Source organism: Tetrao urogallus, assembly GCF_951394365.1.
Source record: "Tetrao urogallus genome assembly, chromosome: 13".
Lineage (NCBI taxonomy): Eukaryota > Metazoa > Chordata > Aves > Galliformes > Phasianidae > Tetrao > Tetrao urogallus.
The window spans coordinates 15,644,980-15,658,002 of record NC_136826.1 but is presented as its reverse complement, the minus strand read 5'-3'; the positions used below and the strand labels follow the sequence as shown (position 1 = coordinate 15,658,002).

At 47.6% G+C, this 13,023-nt stretch overlaps 1 protein-coding gene across 7 annotated transcripts in view; it reads right to left on the bottom strand.

Annotated features, from left to right (window-relative positions):
- MBNL3 (muscleblind like splicing regulator 3) overlaps positions 1-12,761 on the bottom strand; it is a gene marked incomplete at both ends in the record, with an annotated part of 48,766 nt that extends 36,005 nt beyond the window's left edge. For all 7 annotated transcript variants that reach the window (XM_079541767.1, XM_079541764.1, XM_079541765.1 and 4 more), the window contains one exon: positions 12,588-12,761. In XM_079541767.1, the coding sequence (XP_079397893.1) occupies positions 12,588-12,761 (174 nt within the window). The remainder of the gene's footprint in view (positions 1-12,587) is intronic.
- Positions 12,762-13,023: the final 262 nt, after the last annotated feature.

The window sequence follows — 13,023 nt, the reverse complement described above, 5'->3', positions numbered from 1 at the left end:
GGGGGGAAAAAAAAAAAGAAAAATAACAAAGGGAATGAAAAATAAAACCTGCCTTGCCCCAGGCAAATATTTCACCTTGGCTAGCATGTTCTTTTAGTATGTTCTTTATTCTTTATTACAGCCAGTAACATATGCACATTTCAGTCGCAAGGGATTTTTCTCTTAAGGAAACCCCTTTAGATGCACTCTTTAAGAAGTGCCTCGCACTAGAAAGCAGGTACATAACCAATCTCTGCTCAAATCTCAAGTGAAAGGAAGGTAAAGGCAGTGTAAATATTTGCTAAGAGTGCAGGGCAGGGCCCACAGCAGCAGCGGAGCACGCAGGCTGCAGCAACAGCAGGACAGGTCTTTCACAGGCAGCAATTTGCCCATGAACGTTAGGAGCAAAGGGCTCACAGTGCCAAAGACAACGCCAGGCCATTTCTGTGGGCAAAGAAAGAATTTAGCAGCAGCACGCTGCAAACTATGGGACACATTTAAGTGCAGGACACGTGCGCTAGTCACAAGCACCACCCAGGCAGTCAGTCTTAAGGGACAGCATGCCAAATTCAGTGCCAACATCTGAAAACTTGTTAATTTATGATGAATTCATCAGAACAGCCTCAGCCAGAAAAAAACCCACATCTTAATGATCTGTCCTAATTGCAGACTCTCATTCCACCCCAGCCCGTTATCCGGAGCCTGATGAGGGTCTGTGCAGATCTATATTCCCCACCTTGCTCAGACAAAGCAGATCTGTGCTCTGCTTCCCCACTGAGCATCTGACAGATCCTTCCCAGCAGCACAGAGCAAACAGCAGCCTGCTCCAGAGCTGTTCTCCACCTGTACTGCACACAGACCCACAGACCCAGGACAGCTCTGGGAATGAACTGCCCAAAGATGGCAAAATCTAATAACGTTTGTTTCTTCCAAGCAGTGCCAGGAATAGGGACTAACAAATGGTGGTTTCTCCAAAATGCATTATTTCAGGCACTGAAAGGTTAATTCCACGCAGCTGCTAATTAGCTCCATTCCCCACCCTGTAAGGAGTGCTGCAGGACAGGACACAGAGATTCAATCTCATTCTGGAGATGCAGCCACTTTTTTCCTGCAGGATGCAACTTCTGCCCTGCCAAAAATTCTGACCTAAATTCTCCTCTGAGTGGCACTGGCACAAGCCTGGAATAACACTGCTCAGTAACAGAGCAGCTAAGAGGGAAATATGCTGCAGATATGTGCATGTGTCTGCCCATTCCAGCAGAACAGGAAAGGAGCAGATCAGGGCTTTCATTTGGTTTGCTTTGGTATTTGGAGTTTTTGTTTTTAATAGCTATTAAGACTCGTGTCTTTAGGTTCAGAATACTAAGAAAAGCCAAGGGAGGTAGAAATAACGAAAGCACACACAGACACCTGCTTATTCAGGCTTCAGTCACTAAAATCAAACTGCTCAAAGTACTGTGGGGTTTTTCTGCCCTTTCCATATTACTGACCTGCTCTCCAAACTCTTGCCCTCAGTTTCCACTCTGAGCTGCTTAGCCTTGTCCCACTCACCCACACAATGCAGGCTGCCTGATGCTCAGACTTGTGCAGACACAGAGGAATGCAAGGATTTGCTTTCTAATAGAAACCAGCCTTTAAAAGCTATCTTGACAATATGACGCTGGCAGACACCCGACCTCATGCATTCTGCTTCTGCCACCAACAAGAGAGACCTTCAGACACAGCACAATCCTTTCTTAAAAGGGCAGCAAGAAAAAGCCTTTTCACCGCCCTGATCAGGAACAGCCAGGATGACAGTCAGCTCTGAGGCAAACATCCATCTGCGCTGAAGCAAGATAGGTCCATCCCGGATCTGGCAAGGAGAGATTTTTCTGCAAGGAAGCATGACCTTTCCTGAGGACATCTGCAGCTTCTCTGGCCACGTGGGAGGAGTAGCTGCAAAGAAGCTCCAGTGTCATTAGCGAGTCTGGAATGCAGCACAGCCGGTGCCTACGTCAGCAAACACCCGGCTGGAAAAAACTCTCGCTCCTTACACTGATAGATGGGCTTTGATGGAGCCTAGGCAGAAATCCCATACAAGCTTGGGTAAGCTTCTCTGATTGAAAGAATGAATATTAAAAGTACTAAAACTTTCCCCCTCTCTTTGAGCTGCTCCTGGCAGGTTACCTTCTAAAAGGATGCTTAAAAACCATACTCCCAGAATTAGCACTATCAGGACACCAAAAATCATTTTCATCGGTGTTTCCATCCTAGCTAATGTAAGCTCTCTTCTGTGTGAGTACTTCTAAAGATTTTACATTATCACACAAAGAAACAAAGCAATGAAAATCTCCTTAACTCAATCTGTGCTCCATCACACAGGGCCACAGCAGGGAGCTTTGGCATTAGGAGTACATGCGGTGATGGCACAGCTCAGGGCCCCGCTCCAAGCACTACCTAGAGACAGAATAAGATGCCTGAAGTTTTCACTCTAAATACATAAAACTTGATGAAAACCAAAATCCATACGGCTGGGGGAAGCCTTCATCGCCCCGCAGCTCTGCCACATGAAGAGTCCCCCTTCTCCACCACGTCTCACTGCATGTAGGAAGGTACAGCATGGAGCTGCTTGCTACCATTCTTTGTAAGTCCTCTCCTCCAGATTACTGATCCTCCGCAACCACAAGGCTGTGAGAGCGTGGGGGGAAAGCATCCAGTTCTGATCGTGCAGGGGGACCAATTCGACTGCATTTTCTATACAAGCAACTGAATTCAGCCTGCGGGTTACACACACAGGCTCTGCAGGAGACCACTTCTGCACTTTCCTTACCCCTCAAAGACTTGCTAACTCAGGCACAATCTGCCTGTCTCCAGCTGAGCTCCTCCTTGCTGAATTGCTGCAGAGCTGTACTTCCTGAGCTCCTGCCTCTCCACAGCAGACAGATTTCTCTTCCCATCTCTGCATCACCAGCTGAAAGCAACCCCATCCCTATATGCCTCTCAGCCCCCAAGGCACTTTTTCCCTGAGCTCTCACAAGCCGTTTGAGTGGGCTCCGGTGACAGCAACGTGACAGGGAACTGGTGGTGAAGCAGTGCTGGTGCTGTGGGATCATTTCCTCCCCCCACCAGCTCATTCTGGCCCCGCTGCCATGCCCATACCCGACCTTCCCAATCCCACTGGGATGCGTGGGAGCCCCGAGGGGCTGCCCCTCCTCCCTGAAGCAGCCCCCACCACCCTCCCTCCCAGCACACTTCAGCCATCCCTGTTCTCCTTCCATCAGCCCTGACAACTCCCTGGCTCCAAGCACCTCTGAGTCACACCGCCTGCTCGCCTTGCTCCAGCTCCCACGCTGAGTGCTACAGGGACCATACAGGCAACGCGACTGACAGAGCAGGGAACCGAGGTCTGCAGGGAGCTAACTGTGATGATCGCTGCTTATCTCCAAGTGTACCGAATGCTCTGAGAAACAGAAGCAACCACAGATGCAACAGAAAGAGAGAGGCAGAAGAGACTTATCAAGCTGCTTTGTCCAGTCCCTATTGATAAAAGCACGCCCTGGTAGACATGGAGGGTTTGGGGACCAACAAGTCCAGAGAGATGGAGGAAACAGAGCAGAAAGTAGATGGAGAAACAGATCTTTGGAACAAGGCTGCGAAGGTCTCGTGACACAGGAGCAAGATTGGGAAGAACTCCTGCAAAAAGTGCCAGGTGCATTTTTCACACCTGCCTTGGGAAGAAGTAACACCACATCCAAAGATGTCCAACCCAGCAAGGCTTCTGCTTCATCCTGCCAGACTTCTTCAGCCCTACCAGCGCTGGGTACCCGCAGTGCCACAGGGAAGAGAAGCCAGGACCACACAGGATCAGGTGGAACTTAATTATAAAAACAGAACTCTGATCCTGCAGGATACTCTGATCCTGCAGAAACAGACAGCAGGAGGAAGATGCTGGTCAGCAGTATTGGGCAGCGCAGTCAGGATTACATCCTGGGGTTTTGTTTTCAAGCTCTGCTCAGCTGCAGCAGGGGCTCTTTAAGGGCTTAATCTCCGTGTGATCGTTCCCAGCACCAGCCCTAAGGATAATGTCTGGAATGAAGGTCTCAAGGCCGTGCACCCAGGCAGACTGGCTGCAGCTTCCTGTGGCCACATTGCCCTGGCCATCTTCTCCCAATGAAAGCAGTTCTCCACATACTTTCCCTAATGCTCCTCAATACAGCTGGGCCATGCAGATCACAGAGAGCTGCTTTCTCATTTAAAGCAGGAGAAAGCAGACAAAGTTAAAGCATCACCATCTGGTCTAATGGCATAAACCCTCCACTGCAGCCAGGTGTAGGTTCTGATGGGCAGAGGTGTGGACACCACTAATGCAACCCAGATGATCATCACATTCCTGCCTGACAAAACCCAGTGAACATCACTAATGGGTCACCAAAGAACTTGGCAATGCCTCCGGTATTACAGCCTTCCTGTAGGGGCTAGCTAACCTGGTCCTGTGTTCCCAATCTTGGGACTGGTACTGCAAGCAGAATTTGTTCTCCACCACTCAGCAGTGCACTGTGGATTTAGTGTTGAGGTCAACAGCCTCCCTGCAGATGTGTCAGGCTGGGCGCTGGGTGCTTCTCTCTGCTGTGCAGACATATGAACACATGCAGAAGTAGCCTTTTTTTAAACATACACATTCCACTACTGCAAGAGAAAAGCTTCTCCCCTAGCACACAGACTGCCACCGCTCAAACAAGGTCAGGCACCGATCTCCTCCCCCACTGCCAATGACCTTATTAGCACTGATCATGGTTCTAATAATATCCCGCATTGTAAGCAGACCATCTGCTGTAACATTTCACTACAAACTTCAGGAATTGCAAGCGTGCTTGGTTTGAGTACACTCACTTTTCAGTAAGCCAATTTTCCCCCTCAAGAGCACACCTTCCCCACGGCTTTAAGCTAAATGTTGCAGAAAGGCACCTCTAGATCACAGCTTTCCAGCTCAGAGCTCAAGCGCACTGCAGGGACCAGTGCAGACATGCCACAGTGCCAGCTCCAGGCAGGAGTAAAGATGCAGGCAGAGGTTAAAACTCACCAGCCCAGAATCACAGCCTTAAGCTCTCCTGGTGATGAGGGGACACCAAAACCCAACATGAGCCAAACACCGAGCAACGTTCTGAGCCAGATGACAAGCGTTAAGGCTTTTGAGAGCAGAATTCATCATTCCCATTGCCATGTACTCTCTTTTGCGTGGATAGTAACCAGGTTTTACCACCTGAGCATATTAGTATAGTCAGAGTACTTTTTGCCTTCTATCAAAATAGAGGCGGCTTTCACAGCAGCCAGGTTTGTTTGCAGAAGAATTATCCATGTTTGATAGCTATTCATTCAGAAGGAGCCAGGTTTTGACAAGCTTCCTCAGTTCGGACATCTTCCTAAGACGCAGAGTCCTGTTACTACAGTCGCTCGGCTACAGTCAGTCTTCAAAGTCTTTTTTTTCTTTGCATTGCTCCCAGTGCAAGAGTTGCAAAAGAAGTGCAATTAGGCACAGACTGGCACTGCGACACTTTAAAGCAGCCTGAATGCTGGTTTTCCAAATCCCTGGCTTTTCCTCTGACCGGAAGACCGTCCTTAGAGATTGTAGGAGAGACTGAACGGAACAGGAAAAGGTCACTGCCTGGTCTCACTGTTTTATGAACAGCAATAAACAACATTAATAAACGTAAGACTGCTTGCGTGGAGAAACATTCATCCAAATGTCTCAAAGCATTTATTTTAATGCCAGCATAACAATATTTATAGGGGAAGATTTTCAAAGAGCTCAGCTCCTCACTTGGAAACCTAACTGCTTATTTAAATATTCTGTGGGAGATGTCAGACGATGGGCTCTCCAGAAAACCTGGCACATCTTGTTTATATTTGTTTCATATCTTCCAAACGGCTCAATTACATAAATGCACATTACTGCACCCTTTCAGATGGGTGAACCAAGCAGCAGAACACTATTCTCAGCAAAGGGATTACACCAAGCTGATGCTACGCTACTGAAGAAATCGGTGACTCTGTGCAAGCTCATGGAGTCATTCTCCTTGAAGAACCTTCCATCCTCTTCTCCCCAGCCAACCTCACCAGGTTAATGCAATCAAGAGCGAGAGAGGTGGCAAGGCAGCTTTGCTGATGCAGCAAGGAGGGAGGAGACAGTGCTCCAGCGTGTCTCCATGCTGATGAGGCTCCTGCCTCTCTATGGGGACAGGAACTTGCAGGTTTGGGGCCTTTACTGCAATCCCCATGTCAGTGGTATGGATCAGGGCTGGAAGAAGCAAAGCTGGAGTTCTGGGTAAGGCCCCATGTGGATCTGGCAGTGCCACAGCTTGCAGCACAGAACACATAGAGATGTCAGAGCTCACCATACCAACACACCCCACCGTATTCCCTTGGCCAACTCCCGGCTCTGACTCACAGCCACACAAGAGTAATAAGCTTTAGAGCTGCCAGAGCTTGCCAGCCAGGCTTCTGGTGCACAGGAAACCCCTGGGGCTTGCAGAGCACAGCATTGCATTTGCACTGGGTCACAGGCACCGAGCTTGTACCTGCACATCCAAGCAGACTTGGCAGTACCATGAGCTCCAGGTGCGTGTGTTGAGCATGTGCGAGGAGAGCAGCTCTCCCCAACTGGAAAGCCAGAGGTGACAGACGGAACTGCAGACAGCTCTTCCTCCTGGAGAAAGGCAGGGACGACCAATTCCCTCTCCCAAACCCTGACTAACAGCTCACACTTCAGCACAAGTTCTCTGCTTTCCACATTCATTCTACAGAGCTTCTAGCCAGATTTGCTATTTCACAGAACTGGAACCTCAGTCCAGAGGGCTTTGCCCTTGAAAAGGGGAAGCAAGCCCTGGGAGCAGGAGCTGGCATGCCTCGGCCTGTGCAACATTGCAATATGCCCATAAAAGGTTTCAAAATGTATCTCCTTAAGTGGACGCAGTTAACTCAGAAGGGTTTAGAATCACATCCCAAAAGAATTTCTCTCCTGCTTTTTTAGGCAACTGAGCGGCAGTCAGCACTTTACCATCATCTTCCCAACCAGAAAACCAAGGTTACTCTTGGCTGATATTAATAATGTAAATGCTGTTAGATTTGCCTTTTGGGATGGTGGTTTGCTCACACCATGGGGACACAAGCAGGGCAATCCAAACTGCAGACAAGCACACAAGCTCTGCATTGCCAGGGCTGCTGGACAAGGAGAGGAGAGCTTGGCAGGGAGATCCCACTGCTGAATCTGCTTGGCCTGTCTCCCTTCAGAAAGCTGCATGGTCTCTGGACAAGTTTGTGGCCACTGATTTGCCTTCCAATGCGATCTTTTAGAACATTTCTACAAAACCAGGGCTGCCCCACTCAGACCTGCTCAGATGCCAAGCTCAAATTCAGCCTCTAAGGGACAATGCTCTCCTCCTAGCCTGGATGCAGAGGCAGTAACCCTGAGGCAAGGGCACAGCTCAGGACTGCAGCCTTCCAGCCATCACAGCGTGGTTCCACAACACACATCAGTCATGTTCCTCTGTCAGAAACAGAGTCCTTCAAGTAGAAGTGACTGCTTTAAGAGAAACACATTAAGAACAGCTCTTACAAATACAGTGCAGTCTAAACAACCATTCCCCCAACCACTTTCAGCTACTGCACTCAGTAGCTTAAAAAAAAGCATCTAAAATATGCCATGAGACATGCAAGCATCCAGACAAGACAACGAATGTCAACAACACGCTGCTGCAAATCTATTCCTTGCCATCAAATGCTTTAAGTCACTTACCACTACGCAGGTAAATGACTTAAACTGATGGGAAGTAAAGGTTTCTCTCAAAGGTGACTTGGCTCAAAAGCGTTCATCTGCGTTATCTGCCTTTCCATTACACTGAGCAGAGATACAGCCAGGGTCTCTCCATAAATATCTCTATGGCTTTCTTTTCTTTCTTCTTCCTCTGCAAGAGCGTAACCATATGCTAAGTTTAGTGGGTGTTTTCAGTTGTTTCCTAGTTTGCAGTTTGGAAAAAAAAAAAAAAAAAAAAAAAAAAAAAAAAAAGAGATTTGGTTGCAAATCAGTAACAATCAGATGTAGTTCCAGTGAAGTCAGCACAAAACAAGTAAAAATTAGCATGACAACTGTACAACAGCCTCGGGTACAGCAGTGCCAAACGTGAGCACAGCCAGCTTTCAGGATGCCGTGCGAGTTGGAAAACTATTACCAGATAATGATAACTTTTAGAAAACATACCATCGAGTACAACTTGTACATTTAACTACTGGTTTTCTGCCTGTTTACAGATGATTCTATACAGAAATGCTACGAGACACATAGCAGCTTCATGACGTGCTTAACAAGTTATCTCCTAAAGTCAAAATCCATTACCCTGAAGTTTCCACTGCGCTGCCCTTTTCTCTCTCAAGGTGCTCCTCAGAATTCCTCTGCACATGAGAACACCCACACTCCAAGCGAGTTAAAACAAAAAGACACCCCAGGAAGCTGGGCTTGTGCTTTTTAACCACAAGGCCACTGTGCAAACTGTGAGCAGTATGAGCGAGAGCCTCTTCGAGCACCTGGCACCCATCGCCTACATATTTTTACATAATGCCTCACGTTCTACTAACGTTCCTTCTCTCCACTTATTGCTCGTTAACCCGTGCTTCTTCTGAAGAAAGTTTGGTGGTTCTCCTTCCCTGACATCTTTACAAACTGGAGAAGCCAACGAAGGATTTGCTGGCTAGTGAATCAGGACTCAGACATCTCATGCTGCGGCTGCCTGATCCCGCCTGAAAGGAAAGGTTAATGAGTTGATGAGTCTTGCAGACAGCCCACCGCAGGGCCACCAGAGCCTTTGTGAGCAGTGCCACGCGCCAGCGAGCCGTGTCCTGACCCTTGCAAAAGGCATCAGCTACCCATGGGATGGGATGTGCCAAGCCCAGAACAAAAGCTGGGGAATGAACACTACAGCCATCTCGGTTTACAGTGATGACAGTAGAGTCTTCTCCTTTGCTCAAATGTTATTTCCTACTTCTGCTTTCTTAAACAAATGATCCTCAGTGAAACCCAACAGACTGCACACCACCCAGCAGTGAGCAGCTTGCAGTAGGCAAGGTGTCCCCTCTAGAAAAGCAATGAGGATGTTTCAGAGCAAGGCCATCAGCTGTTCTCTATCCCAGCACCCTGCAAGTGAAGGGGACCTCCTGAAGGCCATAGTACTGAGCAATGGCCACGTGTCCCCACGGCACCTGGCCAGATGGTCACTGCTCAGGGCACTTGGAGATCAGGGGTGGCATGGCCACAGCTGGCCTAGGGACCCTGCGTTGCCCTTCACCAAGCAGGGCCCACTTGCCCTTCCATTCATACAAATTAATTCAAATAACACAGTTCTTAAAGAATAATGAGGTGGGGGAAGCACAAGTAAAGAGTGAGAAGTCTCTTGGCACCCGATTCAAATCCGTGAACAGCTTCTCACAGGAACTATTTTTAAATTTCATATCAATCTGCTTGAGAAAGGTTCCTTCTGTTGCCTACAAATGTGCAAGCTCTCCCTTCAAAGAACCACAGTTCCAGGGCAGCAGTCCTGAACTCGCAACCTAATTGAGACCCAAACATTTGACGACTGAAGCTCTTCACAACACGCCTCACAACACCCACAGAGCGCACAGGCAGATCCCTCCTAGAATCAGTAAAGCCCCTGCATCACTTCACGAAGAGCCCTTCTATCTTCCTAACAGGCTTTCAGGTAGTGCACGCTCATGTGAACCTACACACACTGAAGCATCTGACTTCTGGAATCACAGAAGGAGAACTGCAGCGTGAGATTGGGGAAGGAAAAAAAATGCAGTAAGCATATAGATGCTGTGCATGACCTGACCAGCGAGGTGAAACCATTGTATGCTGGGTTATCAAAGTTCCTGTATGAACGCATTGTTCAGGCTTAAGAGGTCTGTGAGAAAAAACAAGCAACGGCACTACACAATGGATGCAGATAAGCAACCTCTGAACAAAGCCCTGGTTGACCGCGAGACAACGGGAAAACTTATTAGCTGCAAGCATCCTATATCCTGTCTCCAATAAAGCAACACAGATGTTGTGCTAATGCAGGGCGTAAAAAGATGAAAAGAGCACTGAGCAGCGATGGAGCTCTCATTAGGGAGGAAAGGATCAGCGTTCAGCAGCTGTCAGAGGGGAAGAGGCTGAGCACAGAGACGTCCATAGGATGAGCAAACAAAACCTCCCCATAACAGGTTAGTGTTAAGGGTGGGGCCTCAACCCAACGCTGTGCAGAGGGCTGACCCCCCTGGCAGGCAGCAGCATTGTGAAAGACAAAGGTGAACTCAGTGCCCCACAGCCACTAGTGAGAGAACAGCTGCACACTCACACAGCTCCACATGTGTGCATAGCATTGCCCTTGCAACCGGTAAGGGAGGCCACTGTTATGACCACAAGTCCCTCGATACTGCTGCAAACAGGGCCTTGCAAGCCCAGCTCCGGCCCCAGAACAGAAGGACTATTGTTTGAATGGTTAGTCACCAGGGCTGTTATCTCCTCTGGGAAACTGTGGTGCACACACACACATCCACCCACCCTGGCTAACCAGCCGGTTGTTAAAGCAGGCTGTGGTTCTGGAGCTGCACCCTGCAGTGGGGCAGCAGCACCAGCCACTCCCAGAGAGAGCACCCAGATCCACCCACAGGATCTCTGTGGAGGAAAGAAGGCCTCAGACCCACTCCCTGTGGGAGCAGCAGAGTGCAGAAATTGCCCCCACCATCAAGCTGTGCGCTCTCTCTCCTCCAGGTGTGCAGACATGTCCACTGCCCTCAGGCTGAGGACAGCCCTATGGAGTCTAAAAACCTGCTCCCATGAACACTGGGATCGGTTAACCAGCACACACAGGGCATATGCTACTGTGTCAGGAGACAACTGCAATGAAAACAATATTTAACAACCAGATGCAGAGGGAAGAAGCTGAGCTGTAGAAGATCATACCCAACTCTTTTTTCTTCTCCTTTCTCTACACGGTATTTCCCATCACATCCCCCCACTGCTGAAGCACGCTTTTGTTGCAAGGCACATGGAAATATCTTACATGGCGTTACAGCACTCCTTTCAGTTCACAAATGAATGCTATAAAACAAACATATTCATCTCTTCAAAGGTATCTGCACTGCCTCTGGCGACAATTCAGAAAGTTTCAAGGGCACAGAGGACGTGACTTTCCCCCCCTCCCCATCTGATAAAGAATATTTTTGTCCCTCACCATCATAAGGCCAGCACTGTAAATAAACATTTGAAAGTCACTGCGCAACTCGAGTCGCTGCATATATTCAGATTAAAACGAGCAAAACCAAATGCAAATAGGAAGCTTGAACTTCTTGGTGAAAGGGAACAGAAGTGAAAATATAAAAAGCCACAAATGGTAATAAAATGGATAAAGCCATGTTAGACCAGATCCAGCCCCGGTCTGAACCTGTATACACAGAACTCCACCAGTTCTGTTAGTCACTGTGTTCATAAAAATAAACCCCAAGGTTTTCAATCAACAGTTGAAGGGAAAACTTTCAAGCCTGTAAAATTCACCAGATTCCTTTTAGAAATTCAAACAGGTTAATTATTCAAATCAAAACATCAGACACAATGTGAAGAGCTCTCAAAAGCAATCACGCATGACGTTTCATGGTTTTTATCAGCTCAGTTAAACCACCCTTGAGAGATTTCACTTAAAAAAGAAAAACACACAAGCAAAAAAAACCCCTCAGCTCAGAAAAGGAATATTTCCTGAAGTTTTGAAAGTTACTCCAGAACTCTGACAGTGATAAGGAATCGAGAACATTTGCTTCCTGCTAAACTGACCATACAGAGACAACTGCTGGCCAAAAGGCTCAGCTTGATCCTGGACAAGCTCAGCAGATCCGTGGTGCTCTCACATCCCTTGCAGAACGCTTTTTCCCAACACCCTTTTTCCCTGTGAGCACTGCTCTCCAAATATTTTTTGCCTGTTCTTCATCTACAGGACAGTGGTAGAGTGCATCTGCAGCTCTGTCTCCAGGAAGTAGACATAAAGCTGATTCATTATCTTAAAATGCTGCTTTCATTTCTGCTCATTAAAAGCACATTTCAGATCTCTGTGCTGAATACACGGCCAATGTGCTCCGGACACAAATGAAGCACTGGGTTTCAGTTCTCTACTTTTCTCATTTTGGTTTCATTTACTGCCCACAACATGCATTCCTCATTTCCAGGAGAGCTGCATCAGATCCGAGCTACAGTTAGGAAACATTCTGGACAAAATTCTCTTTTTTCTCTCCGTGATGCGACACGATGCAGTTACACGTGATGTCAGACCCAACCAACACAGCACTGTAGCAGAGTTCTCCCCTCGTCACTTATTTCCATTCTGGCTGTGATCTCTAAGCAAAAAGCAATCTGGAACTTCCCATTTTTGAATGAGACCAAACAAAGGGGAGGCAGGCTCCCGGCTAACCCAGATTTCAGGAGCCACATCCCACACCAACATCTTGGCAGAAAGAGAGCAAAAAACAGTCCTATAACACTCATAGCCAAGCGATTCCGAAGAGAAGGAAAGCAAATGAGCTTAGGTAACGCATGTGTTAGACGTCCTCACCTTTAGGGAGTCAAAGCAGGCAATAACTCGACCATTTTCCACATGGCAACTCCGTGACGGATGGGCGAACTTGCACTCTGCATCAGACCGAGAACAAGTTCCTCTCTGAAACTCTCGACACACTTCTAACGTCAGCCATTTTGTATCACGAACCAGGGAAACGTTCACAGCCATATTAAAAACAAAAATTAAAATGCAAGCAATCGCACCCTTCTTCAGGGCAATATTTACTGCTGATCTTCTTTTCTTTATTTAAAAAAAAGGGTAAAAAAGTGAATTCAAGTGAAACGTGAAGAAATAACTAACTTGTTGCTTTGGTAGAACTCCTATTCATCAGCACTTAGGTTTTCATTTAAGTCAAATCGTGTTTGTTTAAACAAGAATCAAACATAAAGCCAATCATAAAATAGAAATCTTATCAGAGTAACTGAAAATC